At 50.3% G+C, this 19,288-nt stretch overlaps 1 protein-coding gene across 1 annotated transcript in view; it reads left to right on the plus strand.

Moving 5' to 3' along the window:
* The window catches only part of LOC139227745 (uncharacterized), a 244,833-nt gene that overhangs the window by 193,049 nt on the left and 32,496 nt on the right, over positions 1-19,288 (plus strand). Inside the window, exons 37-44 of the mRNA XM_070858741.1 lie at positions 2,128-2,185; positions 4,640-4,821; positions 5,672-5,867; positions 6,772-6,938; positions 8,500-8,695; positions 11,034-11,163; positions 14,310-14,391; positions 18,529-18,643. Of these exons, the coding sequence (XP_070714842.1) occupies positions 2,128-2,185; positions 4,640-4,821; positions 5,672-5,867; positions 6,772-6,938; positions 8,500-8,695; positions 11,034-11,163; positions 14,310-14,391; positions 18,529-18,643 (1,126 nt within the window). The remainder of the gene's footprint in view (positions 1-2,127; positions 2,186-4,639; positions 4,822-5,671; positions 5,868-6,771; positions 6,939-8,499; positions 8,696-11,033; positions 11,164-14,309; positions 14,392-18,528; positions 18,644-19,288) is intronic.

Consider the following 19,288-nt stretch of genomic DNA (forward strand, 5'->3'; position numbering starts at 1 on the left):
ACCTTCTCAACCTTTGCTCATAAGTCAACCCCCTCATCTCCGGAATCAACCTAGTGAACCTTCTCTGAACTGCCTTCAATGCAAGTATATCCTTTTGTAAATATGGAAACCAAAACTGCACGCAGTATTCCAGGTGTGGCCTCACCAGTACCCTGTATCGTTATAGCAAGACTTCCCTGCTTTTATACTCCATCCCCTTTGCAATAAAGGCCAAAATTCCATTGGCCTTCCTGATCACTTGTTGTACCTGCATACTATCCTTTTGTGTTTCATGCGCAAGTACCCGCAGGTTCCTCTGTACTGTGGCACTTTGAAATCTTTCTCCATTTAAATAATAACTTGCTCTTTTATCTATTCTGCCAAAGTGCATGACCTCACACTTTCCAACATTATACTCCATCTGCCAAATTTTTGCCCACTCATTTAGCCTGTCTATGTCCTTGTGCAGATTTTTTGTATCCTCCTCACACATTGCTTTTCCTCCCATCTTTGTATCGTCAGCAAACTTGGCTACGTTACACTCAGTCCCTTCTTCCAAGTCGTTAATAGAGATTGTAAATAGTTGGGGTCCCAGCACTGATCCCTGCGGCACCCCACTAGTTACTGATTGTTAACTAGAAAATGAACCATTTATCCCGACTCTCTGTTTTCTGTTAGTTAGCTAATCCTCTATCCATGCTAATATATTACCCCCAACCATGTGAACTTTTATCTTGTGCAGTAACCTTTTATGTGGCACCTTGTCAAATGCCTTCTGGAAGTCCAAATACACCACATCCACTGGTTCGCCTTTATCCACCCGTTCGTTACATCCTCAAAGAACTCCAGGAAATTTGTCAAACATGACTTCCCCTTCATAAATCCATGCTGACTCTGCCTGACTGAATTTTGCTTTTCCAAATGTCCTGCTACTGTTTCTTTAATAATGGACTCCAACATTTTCCCAACCACAGATGGCTGACTGGTGCATAGTTTCCTGCTTTTTGTCTGCCTCCTTTTTTAAATAGGGGCATTGCATTTGCAGTTTTCCAATCTGCTGAGACCTCCCCAGAATCCAGGGAATTTTGGTAAATTACAACCAATGCATCCACAATCCCTACCACTACTTCTCTTAAGATCCCAGGATGCAAGCCATCAGGTCCGGGGATTTATCTGCCTTTAGTCCCATTATCTTACTGAGTACCACCTCTTTAGTGATTGTGATTGAGTTAAATTCCTTCTTCCCTGCGCCCCCCCCCCCCCCCCACCCCACCCCCACCACTATAGTCTCTTGACTATCCACTGTTGGAATATTGTTAGTGTCCTCTACTGTAAAGACTGATACAAAATATTTGTTCAGAGTTTCTACCATCTCCATGTTCCCCATTACAAATTCCCCGGTCTCGTCCTCTAAGGCACCAACATTTACTTTAGCCACTTTTTTCCTTTTTATATACCTATAGAAACTCTTGCGATCTGTTTTTATATTTTGTGCCAGTTTTCTTTCATAGTTTATCTTCCCTTTCTTAATCATTTTTTAGTCATTCTTTGCTGGCTTTTAAAAGCTTCCCAATCTTCTGTCCTTCCACTAGTTTTGGTCATTTTGTATGCCCTTGTTTTTAATTGGATACCATCCTTTATTTCTTCAGTTAGCCACAGATGGCTATCTTTTCTCTTGCACACTTTCCTGCTCACTGGAATATATTTTTCTTGAGAGTTGTGAAATATCTCCTTAAATGTACACCACAGTTCATCAACCGTCCTTTAATCTATTTTCCCAGTCCACTTTACCCAACTCTGCCCTCATACCTTCATAGTCTCCTTTATTTAAGCTTAGTACGCTGGTTAGAGATCCAACTTTCTCGCCCTCCATCTGAATTTGAAATTCAATCATGCTATGATCACTCATTCCAAGGGGATCCTTTACGAGGAGATTGTTTATTAATCCTGTCTCATTACACAGGACCAGATCTAAGATAGCCTGCACCCTGGTTGGTTCCGTTACATACTGCTCAAGGAACCCACCCCTTAAGCACTCCTCCTCAAGGCTACCCTGACCAATTTGATTTGTTCAATCAATATGGAGGTTAAAATCACCCATGATTATTGCTGTTCCCTTTTTGGTTTAATTCTTTGGTTTTATTACAGAGAGCGGGATCAATCTCCTGGCAGTGTGGGACCACGTTCCGATGAAGCTTTTCTGCAGGTAATGAGGGAAGGTCACAGCGGGGAAAAGGGGGGATTCAGTCACTGTGGGTGTGTGTAAGGGTGAGCTCTGGTACATGTACAGTACACACCAGGGGAGAGTGATGGTTCATGTGACCTCACTGGGCTCACACACTGGGCAGCGACCGAGTCTCACTGACTGTGGATGAGAATGGGGAGAGGGGCGTGTGATACGTCCTTGCTATACAGTATAAATGCACACGAGGCCCATGCTTGAGAGAAGGTCAGTCTGTAACCTGTCCTTTATTCCTTAGCACTCAAGTGATGAAAGTGGGTGGAGCTTCCCCTTTTATACCTGAAGGTCCAGGTTAGGCGAGTCTCCCACAAGTTCACCACCTAGTGGTCATTCTTCTCACAGTGTACAACTTCGGTCAGATTATACATAGGTTACAATGCTGGTTGAATACATAACAGAGTGGGTGGAATAATGGCAGAACCTTCTGAACAGAACCCCTCTCCACAGCTGGGTACCTTGGCTGAAGGAAACAGTGCGGCAAGCAGCACTCTCACATTGGAAAGGGGCGACATGAATTTCATCTTCAAATTAGCTTCCTCTGTGCGAGAGATTTCATCGTGTTGGTTACTGACAAGTACTGAATATATTTATGGAGATAGAATCTGGGCTGGATTTTGGGCCTTTGAGTGGTAATGGGGGCGGGGCGGTCCTGATACTGCGTGGATAAAGTTTGCACCCTCGTCTGCAAAACTCAGCAAGAAATGAGGCTCCGTGATCGGGGAGCAAAATCAGGCCTCACACACACAAGGTTTTGAGCCCCAGCCGGAAATCACGGGGTTAACAACATTTTGTGGATTTAAGGAAGTTCACTGTTGCTCAGGGTCCTGAAACATCACGTGGTACATTGAATGGTTTTATTTTGGTGGGCGAGTTTCTATCACTTTGTTGCAGTGAAATATATGATTGATCCTTTGCCGTTGGTGCGTTGTGCATCATTCCCACGCTCACCGGCGATGTGCCTTTATGGGGCACACAGCGTGTCCAGGATTTGCTCCATCCCTCAGTTTCTCCATTTAGGAGCCGGTCCATTATGAGCTGGTGATGTGCGAGTGTTGGTCCAGCAGCATCTCCACGCTGCCTCCCCCGTGGATGGGGGGGGCTATCCACTGGGCGCCTCACCAGGCTCCTCTTCATCGTCCTCCTCCTCCTGAGGTGGGCCTGCAATCCCCAGGGGCAATGTCTGGCCCCTCATGGTGGCCAAGCTGTGCAACATGCAGCACACCACAATGAATTGGGAAACTGGTGAGGGGAGTGTTGAAGGCTGCCTCCAGAGCGGTGCAGGCATTATCTCTGTCATCTTTTCGTAAGCGCAGCCTTCTCACACACTGCTCCTCAGGGAGCTGGAGGTCTGAGCATTGGTGCCTGTAAACCCGTGGGTGATAAGCCCTCCTCCCCGGATGTCTTTGGATCCTCCTCATCCGTGGGCCGACATGACCAAGAGCCCTTCTTCAAGTTTGACACTGCCTGGCAATAGCATGCAGCATGATATGCTGGGTGAACTAATAATGCCCCTATTAAATTCTCTCACTGACGATGTAAGGACTCTGTAATGGGAGATAAAAGTGATGTTTGTGAGTTGGAGCTTGATGCAGCGTGCTGTGCCCAACCGTTGCAGTCAGTGTGAGCTGCGATGTCGGATCCTCCTCCCGCCATTTAAATACACTGCCAATACCGTTTGCTGCACCCAGGGACCTCCTGGTTTGTCAGATATTTCCTGGGGTGGGCGTTGAATGAGGCGTTAAGGCCCAATCTTGCATCCGAGACGGTAGTGGAGCGTTGCTCGACGATTGACGTCACGATCTCAGTGAAACTAGAGGGCGGGGCGGTAAGTTATTGCACCGCCGCAAACCATGAGCCGAATTTACCGTCCGGGCGGTAATAGCTGGACACTCGGCATTACGCCTAGAAACATCACTTACCGTCCACCGGGGCGGGAACAGGCGCAAACGTGCCGATAATCCAACCCAGAGAATCATAGACTGAGAGGGAGCCACATTTCTATGGGCAATCTGTGCTCACTGTGTCCCCGTGTCTTATGTTACCAGTATTCAGGGGGTCATTGTGACACATATTCAGTTGCTGCATGAAAAAGAGACAATTTGGGGAGTTTGCAGATGGAGGGAATTGGGTGCAAACATTGGTGTGAATTTCCCTGCGCAGTCTCACTGCTTTCCCAGCATCATTCCAGGGCTGGGGTTGGGGGTGAAATGTTGGATCCTGCAGCCTGTGATCAGGCCTGCGATGGGGGGCCTGACAGAGAGAGAGACAGTGAGGCTGACAATGTGCGACAGAGAGAAAGAGACTGAGAGACAATAGAGAGAGAGATGGTGAGAAAGAGAGGTGGTTTCGAGTACATTTGATGAGAGGTTTTGCTTCCAGTCAGTGATGTGACGCGGTCCCTTTGCGTGTCCCTCCCAGTTGCAGGCAGAGCTCGTCTCTCTGCGCAGTAAACAGGACCAGACCAGCACTGAGAACCACAAGCTCAATCTGACCAATCAGGAGCTGGAGTCGCGGCTGGAGCAGATCCAACGGGAGCTGCAGGAGGCTCAGGATCGGCTGGTGGGCCAACAGGAGGAAGCTCAACGTGGGGAGAGAGAGGGGTAAGTGATCCTGTACACTCCCCGCTCACAGCCTGCTCACTCCCCGTTCACTCCCTGCTCACTCCCCGCCCACTGCGCAGTCACCGCACACTGCGCACGCTCCCCGCATGCTCCCCGCACACGGTGAGCGGAGAGAGAAGGGTAAGAGATGCCCAGAAAGTGTTGTGTCCCATGGAGCATTGGATTACCTCAGTCATTCTCCCATCCCTGTATCCTCCAATTCCACGTCACACATGTATTTCTGACCTCAGGTCATTTCTATTCCTCCCTCTCTTTGCCCAACAACCCATTTCGGCTCAGTGCAATTTCTCTTTCCCGACACTGTGTGGATCGACATTAAACTGCGTCTGCCGTCAAGTGGCCCATCTGTGCCATTGATCCATTTGTTTTCCAATCTTTCGTCACACAGAATGATGCAGCAATTGCAGCACTGAAAACAGGCCGTTGGGCCCCCCGAGTCCGTGCTGGTGTTTACGGTCTACTCCAGCACTGATCCTAATCCCATTCCCTGTCCCATCCCCAGATCCTGCTCTACCCTCTTGCACTCGATTCTATCCCGTCCCTTCATAACTTTATCCCCTCTCTCAAATCATCCTTGTCATCTGCTCCCTTCCTGTGAAAACAGCCCCAAATGGTAACTCTTCCTGTGTGCGAGTATTTCTCAGACCAGGCAATATCCCAGTGGCTCTGCTCTCTGTTCTCTCTAAGCCTCCACATCCTTCCTGCAGTGCCGAGCTCCCTGTCTCCCTGAGCTCTGCCTCCCGGCCCCAGAGCAGCAATCGCCCAGCCACAGTCGCTGATGATCAGCACAAAGTGATCCTCTTCTCCCTCTGTAATTCCTGATCCGCAGATTTCAGAGAACTCGCTCAATCCGCCGCCGTGCACCTCGCGATACGTCGATCACAGCGGACCCCCTGGGAGAGGGTCCTGGGCTCCCTCACCTGAGGGTGGAGGGTGAGGAAGTGAGTGTGGGGTCCGGTGCTGATGGAGGTGGAGCCGGTGAGGAAACAGCAGCAAGAGATGGAGCAGCAGAGACTATCAAAGAGGTAACAGGGCCTGGGAACCAGGCTTCTCCACTGTCACACCAGCAGCAAGGCCTCATTCCCGCAGGAACTGGCCCTCCCAGTGCTACCCCCACAGGGAGATTCCGATCTGCTGATAGACCAGGGAGGCCAAGGGTCCCCGGTGTACCCCACCCTGCTCCCGATCAGTCAGGCTGTCCTGGGTTACTGCTGTGTGTGTGTCCGCTACACCGTCAAGGAAAGGTCAAAGCAAAGGATAGCATGGGAAGGCTGAGCTGGTTAGGCCTCAGTTCGAATGCTGCATCCAGTTCTGTTCACCACACTGTAGGAAGGATGAAAAGGCCTGAGCAAGGGGGCAGTGGAGGTTTACTGGAACTGTACCAGGGATGGGGGACTTCAGTGATGTGGAGAGACTGGAGAAGCTGGGATTGTTCTCCTTAGAGTGGAGAAGATTAAGGGGAAATTTAATAGAGGTGCTCAAAATGATGGCATGTTTTGATCGAGTAAATAAGGAGAAAGTGTTTCCAGTGACGGGAGGGTTAGTAACCAGAGGACATAGAGCGAAGGTGATTGGCCAAAGACCCAGCGGGGAGATTGTTTTAATGTAGCGAGTTGTTGTGATCAGGAATGCACTGCCTGAAATTCAATAGTAACTTTCAAAAGGGAATTGGATCAATTTGTGAATCAGTAAAATGTGCCGGGCTTTGGGGAAAGAGCGGAGGAGTGGGAATGATTGGATCGCTCTTTCACAGAGCCAGCACAGGAACGATGGGCCGAATGGCCTCCTCCTGTGCTGTGTCATTCCATGATGCTAGCATTCTACCAAAGACCAGTCGAAAGATTAGCTGATACTGGAATAATGTCCAACAACAATGGTTTGGAGAGTCCCAGACTTCCTTGTGTTTACCTGTTGATTCTCCCCTCCCAGTTGCAGGCAGAGCTCATCTCTCTGCGCAGTAAACAGGACCAGACCAGCACTGAGAACCACAAGCTCAATCTGACCAATCAGGAGCTGGTGTCGCGGCTGGAGCAGATCCAACATGAGCTGCAGGAGGCCCAGGATCGGAATGAGGGGGAACAAGAGCAAAAGGAAGGGTAAGTGGTAGTATTGCCCGAGGGGCACAGGAATCATTGTGTCCCATGGAGGAATTGGTTATCTCCATTTGCACCAACCGAGAACTCGCCAAGGCTTCTTCGGCAGCACCTCCCAAATCCACGACCTCTACAACCTAGAAAGACAAGAGCAGCAGGTGCATGGGAACACTCCGTCTCCACGTTCCCCTCCAAGTTATACACCATCCTGACTAGAAATATATTGGCATTCCTGCACCGTCGCTGGCTCATTACTCCGGAACTCCCTCTCTAACAGCACTGTGGGAGCACCTTCACCACACGGACTGCAGTGGTTCAAAGAAAGCGGCTCACCATCACCTTCTCCAGGGCAATTAGAGATGGGTAATAAATGCTGGCCTTGCCAGTGACACCCACATCCTGAGAATAAATAACGACATGTTTTTTAAGTCTTTACTCCTGATCCCAATCAGATATTTCTGCAGTTTCTTTTTGATGGAAGAATCAGACTTTGTATAAAGTGATTATCCTGCCTGCCTCTTTCACAGCGACTGCTGAACTGGTGTGGTCTCACTAGCTCACTTATTTCACCCTGTGTCCTCTGCTTCCTTGTCAATATGTCAGTGAAATGTCCAGTTTATCTGTTCTGAGCATCACCACACCTTGAGGAGCAGAGTCCTGCCCCGTGTCTCGCCCCCGTTCCCCAGTACCCTGCCCAGTCTGTGCTCAGGTCCCAGGCCCATACTGTTCTGCTTGCCCTTCTGTTAGCACTCAGATCTTGTCTCACCTGTTGTGATGGTCGGGTCACCAAGTGATGCTGCCTTCTGCGTGCGTCCAAAATCCTGGCTCAACTCGTAGCTCACTCGCCACAGTCTCTCGCTTAGAATTTAATCGGCTTTGCTAAGAGAGAATGATGACCATTGGTGCCCAGATCTGTTTCCATTTCTACGTGCACCACCCTCTATATAACGTCAGCGACTGTACATCCAGAGCAACTGAGTGGTGGTAGTGCTGTGGGATGTACTGAGGATGTGAGGTAGGCCAGCAGTTGGGTCTGCACGAGCATGTTAGAGTTTGAGAGATCAAATCTTATGTCAAGTTGGGAAATTGAATTCATGAATAAATCTGGTAAATTGTGCGCTGGGATCAGATGGAAATGATCATGGAAGCAAGCGGATTATTGTAAGCAGCCACCTGGTTCACTGAGGTCCTTTGGGGAAGGGAAGCCATTGGCCTACCCTGTCTGGCCTACACATGACTCCATTCCCACACCACATGCTTGATCTCAGGGAAAGGGAGTAATATGGCCCAGGCCCATTTCATGTCCTGGGAATGAATTTAAAAAATGCAAATTCGTTAGTTATCCTGATCACGTCTTTGCTGTTTCCTGTTGCAATAAGGATATCGACAGCAGCCTCCTGTCTGCCATTCCTTAGGCCATCTGTATCATTGAACCTTTTCTATTGATCATTTCCTATCTCCCCGAGCTCTGCCTCCCGGCCCCAGAGCAGCAATCGCCCAGCCACAATCGCTGATGATCAGCACAAAGTGATCCTCTTCTCCCTCTGTAATTCCTGATCCGCAGATTTCAGAGAACTCGCTCAATCCGCCGCCGTGCACCTCGTGACACGTCGATCACAGCGGACCCCCTGGAAGAGGGCCCTGGGCTCCCTCACCTGAGGGTGGAGGGTGAGGAAGTGAGTGTGGGATCCGGCACTGATGGAGGTGGAGCCGGTGAGGAAACAGCAGCAAGAGACGGAGCAGCAGAGACTATCAAAGAGGTAACTGGGCCTGGGAACCAGGCTTCTCCACTGTCACACCAGCAGCAAGGCCTCATTCCCGCAGGAACTGGCTCTCCTTCCCCTCAGCACTAGACACAGATACAGGCCTCAGGGCACAACAACCAACTGAGGCTTGGAGACGACAACTTTTTGAGTTTGTCGTCAACAGATTAGCATGTAATACAGAGATGTGAGCTTGTCTCGGTCAGTGTCCTGTCTCGAGATGGACAGGATAAGACCATAGGCAACAATAGAGAGATGGCAGAAATACATAATCCTATTTTGCTTCAGCATTTACCAGTGAGGCAGACAAGATTTTCCATTGACTGATGAGCTTAGAAATGACATAAGTACATTTAAAATGAAACGAGGAGATATATTAAAGAAACTAATCAAACTCAACGAAGATAAAACCTTTGGTCTGGACGGATTGCATCCGCGCATTTTAAAAGAATCTAGGGATGAGATAGTCGAGGCATTACTGCACATATTTTATAATTCGTTAGCAAAAGGTGTCGTGCCAGAGGACTGGTGGATAGCCAATGTAATACCTATATTTAAGAAGGGGGACAGAACATGTCCAGGGAATTATAGACCAGTCATTTAACATCGGTGGTCGGAAAAATAATGGAATCCCTGATAAAGGAGAAAACAGAAGAACATCGAGAAACCAACAATGTCGTCATGAATGGTCAGCATGGATTTAAAAAGGGAAAGTCTCGCTTGTCCAACCTCAAAATTCTTTGAAGTGGTAACCGAGAGAGTAGACAAGGGTAATGCAGCAGATGTAATCTATCTAGATTTTCAAAAGGCCTTCGATGAAGTACCCCATAATAGACTGATTAACAAGGTCAGAGAATGCAGAGTCGGGGGACAAGTAGCAGAATGGATAGCTAGCTGGCTCCAAGACAGAAAGCAGAGAGTAGGGGTAAAGGGCAGCTATTCACAGTGGCAGAAGCTGGTTAATGGTGTTCCAAAAGGATCAGTGCTGGGACCACTGTCATTCACATTATTTTAATGATTTAGACTTTGGAATCAAAAATACAATTTCAAAATTTGCAGACAACACCAAATTGGGGGATAGTCAATACTAAGGAGGACTGCAACAAATTACAAGACATTAATAAACTTGCAGAATGGACATATAATTGGCAAATGAAATTCAACACAGATACACGTGAGGGATAACATTTTGGTAGGAAAAATAGGGAGGTCACATAAGTAGCGACACAGGTTAACAAGGCCATAAAAAAGCAAACCAAGCACTAGGGTTTATTTCTTGAGGGATAGATTTGAAAAGTATGTTATGCTAAACTTGTATCGAACTTTGCTTAGAACACACTTAGAGTACTGAGTACAATTCTGGTCGCCATATTATAAAAAGGATATAGAGGCACTGGAGAGAGTGCAAAACGATTTACAAGGATGATACCAGAAATATGAGGGTATACATATCAGGAAATGGTGAGCAGGCTTTTCTCTCAGAAAGAGAAGGCTGAGGGGTGACCTAACAGAGGTCTTTAAAACGATGAAAGGTTTTGATAGAGCGGATACAGAGAGAATGTTTCCACTGGTGGGGAAGAGCATAACTAGAGGCAATCAATATAAGATCATCACCAAGAAATCAAATAGGGATTTCAGAAGAAACTTCTTTACCCAGAGGGTTGTGTGAATGTGAAACTTGCTACCACATCATCATCATAGGCAGTCCCTCGAACCGAGGATGACTTGCTTCCACGTCAAAAAGTTCACAGGTGTTTCAATGAAGGACCTAAAATTCCAGGTCCAAACTAAATCGTGAAGGGTGGAAGATGCCTGTGCGTGGATTTTTTTAACGTGGGGTGACCGTTGCACACCAGCCACCACACGGGCTTGAAAGAGCGAGGTCTTGGTCGATAGCAAGGGTTAACCAAGACGACTGGAGATCTGCTCTGCTGCACGGACCGAGTGCGCACACATATCGCAGTGTGGGCTGGCCCGTGCTGCCCCTGGGCCCTCAGCTCTTCTGGCCCCAAACTCACGCCTCTCCTGGGCCCCGATCACATCCCTCTACAATCTCTACCACATTCGCTACCACAGGGAGTGGTTGAAGCAAATAGTATCGATGTATTTAAGGAGAGGCTAGACAAGCCTATGAGGGAGAAGGAATAGAGGGTTAAGCTGATAGATTTAGATGGGGAAAGACGGGAGGAGGCTCGAGTGGAGCATGAACGGCGGCATCGACTGGTTGGGCCGAATGCCCTGTTTCTGTGGCGTATATGCTGTGTAATCCTATGTAATGCAGGAAATTCAATGCTTATTCCTCATTCAATAGGTTCTATCTCCTTCCATTCCACAGGTGGAAAGGACCAAGGAACCCGACCATCTCTACAACATCATGTTTGTTGGGAATCCTAACACTGGAAAAACGTCCTTCATTCAACGTTTCCATGATGATAATTTTGAGCCCGGTTTAGCTGCCACAGTAGGTATGGCAGCTGCTTCACTTAAAGGGGCAAAAATGATTGAAAGGGGTATCTGTTTGTTGTACAGCCACAGTCTGGGTGTTTGGGAGGGACATTCCCCGTCACACAGTCCTGGTCGGGTATGGGAGTTCTCCATATACTGTCCCATCAAACGCTCCCAGGGCAGGTACAGCACGGGGTTAGATACAGAGTAAAACTCCCTCTACACTGTCCCATCAAACACTCCCAGGGCAGGTACAGCACGGGGTTAGATACAGAGTAAAGCTCCCTGTACACTGCCCCATCAAACATTCCCAGGGCAGGTACAGCACGAGTTAGATACAGAGTAAAGCTCCCTCTACACTGTCCCATCAAACACTCCCAGGACAGGTACAGCACGGGTTAGATACAGAGTAAAGCTCCCTCTACACTGTCGCATCAAACACTCCCATGGCGGATACAGCACGGTTATCAAAGTCACAAACGACATCCTTTGTGACTGTGACCAAGGTAAACTATCCCCCCCGACCTTCTCGACCTGTCTGCAGCCTTTGACACGGTTGACCACTTTATCCTTCTCTACTGCCTCTCCACCATCGTCCAGCTGGGTGGGACTGCACTCGCCTGGTTCCATTCTTATCCATCTAATCGTAGCCAGAAAATCACCTGCAACGGCTTCTCTTCCCGCCCCCGCATCATTACCTATGGTGCACCCAAGGACCTGTCCCTGGCCCCCTCCTATTTCTCATCTATATGCTGCCCCTTGGCAACATCATTCTAAAAAACGGAGTCAGTTTCCACATGTACGCAATAACATGGTGTAAATCATACACCATAACACGGTGTGAATCATACACTATAACACGGTGTGAATCATACACTATAACACGGTGTGAATCATACACTATAACACGGTGTGAATCAAACACTATAACAGTGTGAATCATACACTATAACACAAAGTGAATCATACACTAAAACACGGTGTGAATCATACACTATAACACACAGTGAATCATACACCATAACACGGTGTGAATCATACACTATAACACGGTGTGAATCATACACTATAACACACAGTGAATCATAGACTGTAACACGGTGTGAATCATACACTATAACACGGTGTGAATCATACACAATAACACGGTGTGAATCATACACTATAACACGGTGTGAATCATACACTATAACACACAGTGAATCGTACACTATAACACGGTGTGAATCATCGACTATAACACGGTGTGAATCATACACTATAACACGGTGTGAATCATACACTATAACACACAGTGAATCATACACTATAACACGGTGTGAATCAAACACTATAACAGTGTGAATCATACACTATAACACAAAGTGAATCATACACTAAAACACGGTGTGAATCATACACTATAACACGGTGTGAATCATACACCATAACACGGTGTGAATCATACACTATAACACGGTGTGAATCATACACTATAACACACAGTGAATCATAGACTGTAACACGGTGTGAATCATACACTATAACACGGTGTGAATCATACACAATAACACGGTGTGAATCATACACTATAACACACAGTGAATCGTACACTATAACACGGTGTGAATCATCGACTATAACACGGTGTGAATCATACACTATAACATAGAGTGAATCACACACTATTACACAGTGTGAATCATACACTATAACACGGTGTGAATCATACACTATAACACGGTGTGAATCGTACACTATTACACGGTTTGAATCGTGCACTATTACACGGTTTGAATCATACACTATAACACGGTGTGAATCATACACTATAACACGGTGTGAATTATACACTATAACACACAGTGAATCATACACTATAACACGGTGTGAATCGTACACTATTACACGGTGTGAATCGTACACTAAAGCATAGTTAGTCACGCATGACACTGTCAGTTTAGACGCCATCCAACTGTGAACCACTCTGTCGCAGGATCCTTCCTTCCAATGTTTCTAAACCGAGGCCCTGTCTGCTTTATCGTTGTTTGATGCCGGTGTCCTGACCAACATTACTCCCTCAACCAACACCTCCACAAACTGCTAACCTGGTCTTTTGTTTCATTTACTGTTTGTGGACTCTTGCTGTGCAGAATCTATGGCCGTATTTGTCTATGATAGTGATGGGACATCAAAAGTGCTCCATTGGCTGTGAATCACTTTCACATCCCCTGTGAATGTGAAAGGCACTATATAAATGCAATTCTTTCTTTCTTGACACAGATAGTTCTCAGATTTTGCTCCCCAAGGTCCTCATTCCCCCGCTCTTTCCCCGTATCCCTGCAAATGATTCTGCTTCAATTATTTCTCCAATTCCCATTTGAAGGATAGTATTGAAACTGTATCCACCACCCTATCAGGCCGTGCAATCCAAATCCGAACCACTCGCTGCGCAAAAAACTCTCTCCTCACGTTGTCTTAGGTTCTTTTGCCAATCACCTTAATCGACCCTTCAGCCATTGCAAACAGTTTCTCTTTACTTACTCCACCTCTGTCAAATCTCCCCTTAGCCTTCCTTGCTCCAAGGAGAACAACTCCAGCTTCTGCAGTCTATCCACGTAACTGTAATCCCTCATCACTGGAACCATTCTAATGTAGGATGCGTAGCAGCCAATTTACACACGCAGATAGCAATGTGGTAATGATGCTTTAGTGATGTTGGTTGAGGGATAAATATTGGCCTGGACACCGTGGAGAACTCCCCTGCTCTTCTTCGAAATACTCTCCTGGGATCTTTTATGTTCACCTGAGAGAGCAGTCGGAGCCTCGGTTTAACATCTCATCCGAAATGTGGTACCTCCGACAGTGCAGCGCTCCCTCAGCATTGCACTGCAGTGTTGGACTGGATTATGGGCTCAAGTCCCTGGAGTGGGACTTGAATCCATGACCTTCTGACTCAGAGGCGAGTGTGCTGCCCACTGAGCCACAGCTGGCACCACGTAGCAATGACATGTGAGGTCGGAGTTGTGGTCTGACACCATTGGTGTGGGCCAGGCTGGTGCTGCACTATCGCCGGCCCAAGCCCTTCCATCGCAGCTCCCCTCAGAGAGGATGGCATCAACCCGCTGACACCTGGGGTATTCCCTGGCTCACTGCGCACAGCTGACCTGTTCCTCCATTAATGCAGGGATCGACTATCGAGTGAAGACCCTGAGGGTGGGGAACAAACACATCGCTCTCCAGCTATGGGACACTGCGGGACAGGAACGGTGAGTGGCAACTCCAGCAAGATGCCCAGGCCACTGGGCATCCAGTCAATGAGACCCAGTCAAAGAGCAAAGGGATTGGGAACCTTCAGCTCAGGGAATGGTGACTCTTGGGGTCAGGGGCTGTGTGTTAAAGGAGATAGTGCATCCATGGGTCAGTGTTAAAGGGCACAGTGGCCTGGATATCGGATTGTGTAGCACCCGTTGTTTGGGCGTGCTGGGTGCCGCTGTGGGTGGACAGTGATGTCTGAGCAGCGTGGTGGTGCGGTCTACGGCGGCCGGTCTCGGTGAGAGCTGGAGTGTCGGCACTGGGACCGTGCGCCAAGAGTGTGTCGAGCCGACAGATGGAGCAACGGGCAATCAGTATCGGCTTTCCCTCAGCTCCTGCACGATAGAATACCAGTACCGTGCCAGACATCACTCCCCCGGCCGCAGCAAGCCGACAGAGAGGCTGTCCGGCCAGTGACACCAGGCTACAGCCAGGAGCAGAGAGGAGAGAGGGAGGGAGAGATCAGTGGGGGGCATTGATCATTGATTGGAGGTGGGTGGGGTGAGATCAGAGGGGCATTGATTGGGGGGGGAGGCGGAGAGATCGGAGGTGGCATTGATCATTTATTGCGGCGGGCAGAGAGATCGGGGGGACATTGATGGGGGGGGGGGCGCGGAGAGAGAGATCGGAGAGGGCATTGATTGCATGGGGGGGGGTGCGCGGAGAGGTTGGGGGCATTGATTGGGGAGGCATTGATTTGGGGGAGCATTGATTGGTGGGGGGGTCGGAGAGGTTGGTGGCATTGATTGGGGGGAGGGGGAGAGAGATCGATCGGGGAGGGCATTGATTTTGGGGGGGAGACATTGATTGGGGGGGCATTGATTGGGGGGGCGGAGAGATTGGGGGCATTGATAGGGGGGGACATTGATTGGGGGGGCCATTGATTGGTGAGGGCGGAGAGGTTGGGGGCATTGATGGGGGGGGCATTGATTGGTGGGGGGGGCAGAGAGGTTGGGGGCATTGATTGGGGGGCATTGATTGGGGGGGGAGAGGGAGTGAGATAGATCGGGGAGGGCATTGATTGGGGGGGGGCGGAGAGGTTGGGGGCATTGATTGGTGGTGGGGCGGAGAGGTTGGGGGCATTGATTGGGGGGCATTGATTGGGGGCATTGATAGGGGGGGGAAGGGGAGCGAGAGAGATCGGGGAGGGCATTGATTGCGGGGGGGGGGGCATTGATTGGGGGGGCTATTGATTTGTGGGGGCGGAGAGGTTGGGGGCATTGATGGGGGGGGCATTGATTGGTGGGGGGGCAGAGAGGTTGGGGGCATTGATTGGGGGGGCATTGATTGGGGGGAGGGGGAGTGAGATAGATCAGGGAGTGCATTGATTGCGGGGGGCGGAGAGGTTTGGGGCATTGATTGGAGGGGGCATTGATTGGGGGGGCGGATTGATTGGGGTGCCGGAAAGATCAGGGGGACATCGATGTGGGGGGGCCGGAGAGATCGGGGGCGGGAGAGATTGGGGGGTCATTGATGGGGGGGCCGGAGAGATCGGGGGCCGAGGGGCATTGATGGGGGGGCCGGAGAGATCGGGGGTCGAGGGCATTGATGGGGGGCCGGAGAGATCGGGGGTCAGGGGGCATTGATGGGGGGCCGGAGAGATCGGGAATCAGGGGGCATTGATGGGGGGCCAGAGAGATCGGGAATCAGGGGGCATTGATGGGGGGCTGGAGAGATCGGGAATCAGGTGGCATTGATGGGGGGCTGGAGAGATCGGGAATCAGGGGGCATTGATGGGGGGCTGGAGAGATCGGGAATCAGGGGGCATTGATGGGGGGCTGGAGAGATCGGGAATCGGGGCATTGATGGGAGGCTGGAGAGATCGGGAATCAGGGGGCATTGATGGGGGGCTGGAGAGATCGGGAATGAGGGGGCATTGATGGGGGGCTGGAGAGATCGGGAATCAGGGGGCATTGATGGGGGGCCGGAGAGATCGGGAATCAGGGGGCATTGATGGGGGGCTGGAGAGATCGGGGGTCGAGGGGCGTTGATGAGGGGCTGGAGAGATCGGGGGTCAGGGAGCATTGATGGGGGTGGGGGCGACATTGATGGGGGGTAGACGCGCGATATGGAGTCGTGGGGAAAAGATCACGAGGGCTCGTGGAGGACAAGGGTGGGGGGGCCGAGGGCAGATCATGGGCACTGGGGGGGGGGGGGCGACAGATGCCGCGGCAGGGGTCCGATCGCTGGGGAGGTTAACTGGTTTGCTTGGGGGGCCGGTGGGGGGGGTGCACTCCTGCTCCTCTTGGCCCACAGTGGTGTTGGAAAGGCACAGACACGTTATATGCTGCATTGCTTGCCTCCTTCAGCAGCTGGGTGTCCGAGGATGGTGAATGCGGCCTCCCAGGTTTGAAGGTGGAACAGAGAAAGAAATTTCAGGCACCCAACCTCACTAAAATATTCAAATGAACAACCTGTCCCCTGGGAGCGGATTAGTTGCCTGACCCCTGGCCCCAGAAGTGGGCGTGTTCCAAGGGTTCAGGTTTCAGATTTGTTACATTTTTACTTCCCACCCGACCCAAGCCCACTCATTTTGGGGTTTAAAATTACCCCAGTGACTGTAGGGGTCTGTATGTGATGTTAAAGGAGACAGGGATACAGGCCCTAGACTGACCATGCTCTGGGACAGAGGTCCCTAGACTGACCGTGCTCTGGGACACAGGCCCAGGACTGACCGTGCTCTGGAACACAGGTATCCAGGTCTGACCATGCTCTGGGACACAGGTATCTAGGACTGACCATGCTCTGGGACACAGGGTCCAGGACTGACCATGCTCTGGGACACAGGGTCCAGGACTGACCATGCTCTGGGACACAGGGTCCAGGACTGACCATGCTCTGTGACACAGGGTCCAGGACTGACCATGCTCTGGGGCGCAGGATCCAGGACTGACCATGCTCTGGGATACAGGCTGTAGACTGATCATGCTCTGGGGCACAGGGTCCAGGACTGACCATGCTCTGGGGCACAGGGTCCAGGACTGACCATGCTCTGGGACACAGGGTCCAGGACTGACCGTGCTCTGGGATACAGGGTCCTGGACTGACCATGCTCTGGGACGCAGGCCCAGGACTGACCATGCTCTGGGACACAGGGTCCTAGACTGACCATGCTCTGGGATACAGGGTCCTGGACTGACCATGCTCTGGGACACAGGGTCCTAGACTGACCATGCTCTGGGATACAGGGTCCTGGATTGACCATGCTCTGGGACACAGGGTCCTAGACTGACCATGCTCTGGGTTACAGGGTCCTGGACTGACCATGCTCTGGGATACAGGGTCCTGGATTGACCATGCTCTGGGACACAGGGTCCTAGACTGACCATGCTCTGGGATACAGGGTCCTGGACTGATCATGCTCTGGGATACAGGGTCCTGGACTGACCATGCTCTGGGATACAGGGTCCTGGATTGACCATGCTCTGGGACACAGGGTCCTAGACTGACCAGGCTCTGGGATACAGGGTCCTGGACTGAGGAAACGGGGAATGCGGATGTCCTGCCGACGGTCAGACGGGAAGGCCTGCACTGGAAGGCCACAGCAGGGGACCCACGAGGACGGAGCGATTGCTATGGGGTGGGGGAACGTGGGATCACGGGGAGGGGAGCTGATAGTGGTCGATTGGGGGATCGGGGGAAGCATTCCTGTCCCTCCTGGCCCATAAGCAATGCTGGAAAAACTTGCCCGCTAGCTCCCGCCCTTCTCACCTCCCTTCAGCTGCCGGATTTCCTGTGCCCTGGGAAACCCGACCCTGTAATTCCATACGGCTGCTAATATCTGAGGCACGGAGCCTCAATAAGATAGTGAAATGACCGACACGCCTCGCGAGAGCAGGTCACTCACCCCCCTCCCCCTAAACCCGCCCCGGTTAAACTGGAAGTAGGCACGTTGCCAGCAGGTTGTGCACAGATTTCCCCCCCCGCCCCACTTCCCTTCCTGGGGAGTTAACGTTCCCCCTGTCCATACAGAAGGAGGAAGTGAATCAATGGAGGGACATGTGACCCCCTCAACCTTCCGCGATTGGCTGTCACAAGCCTGTTCCTTGTGTACTTCCTATTCCTGATGGTCCTCCACTATCTGCTCGTAGGTTCCGCAGTGTGACCAAGCAGTTCTTCAGGAAGGCCGATGGGGTGATCGTGATGTACGACATTACATCCTTCAGCTCTTTCACTGAGGTGCACTACTGGCTGACCTGTGTCAAGGTAAGGAGCACGCCCCTTCAGGGGCTTTAGTACAAAGGATGCTATGCACCAGAACTCTCAGAGCCCAGGGCAGCATTTTGATCTTGGTACAAGGGTTCTGAAAGACACGATGGGGCAGATATGTCCCCCACTGTTCACTGACATCAGTCAGAACGTTGGTCCGACGTTTGTTATGAGAGATATCAGCTGTGCTATCTATCGAGTTCACATTCAGGGGTGTTATCAGCCTGCCCCCGATCACTCCACTCCTGCCCCTGCGCCAGCAAGAAATATAAAAACAGACAGGTACATAAAAAGGAAGAGGGTGGCTAAAGTAAATGTTGGTCCCCTGCAGGATGAGACTGGGGAATTAATCATGGGGAACAGGGAAATGGCAGAGGCTCTGAACAAATATTTTTATCGGTCTTCACAGTAGAAAACACTGTCTGGAGTAAAAATAAAACTGGGAAGGTGGTTCAACCGTGGCTAACAAGGGAAATTAGGGATAGTGTTAAATCCAAGGAAGAGGCATATAAATTGGCCAGAAAAAGCAGCAAACCTGAGAACTGGGAGAAATTTAGAATTCAGCAGAGGAGGACAAAGGGTTTAATTATGAGTGGGAAAATAGAGTATGAGAGGAAGTTTGCTGGGAACATAAAAGCTGAC

Source organism: Pristiophorus japonicus, chromosome 17, assembly GCF_044704955.1.
Source record: "Pristiophorus japonicus isolate sPriJap1 chromosome 17, sPriJap1.hap1, whole genome shotgun sequence".
Taxonomy (NCBI): domain Eukaryota; kingdom Metazoa; phylum Chordata; class Chondrichthyes; family Pristiophoridae; genus Pristiophorus; species Pristiophorus japonicus.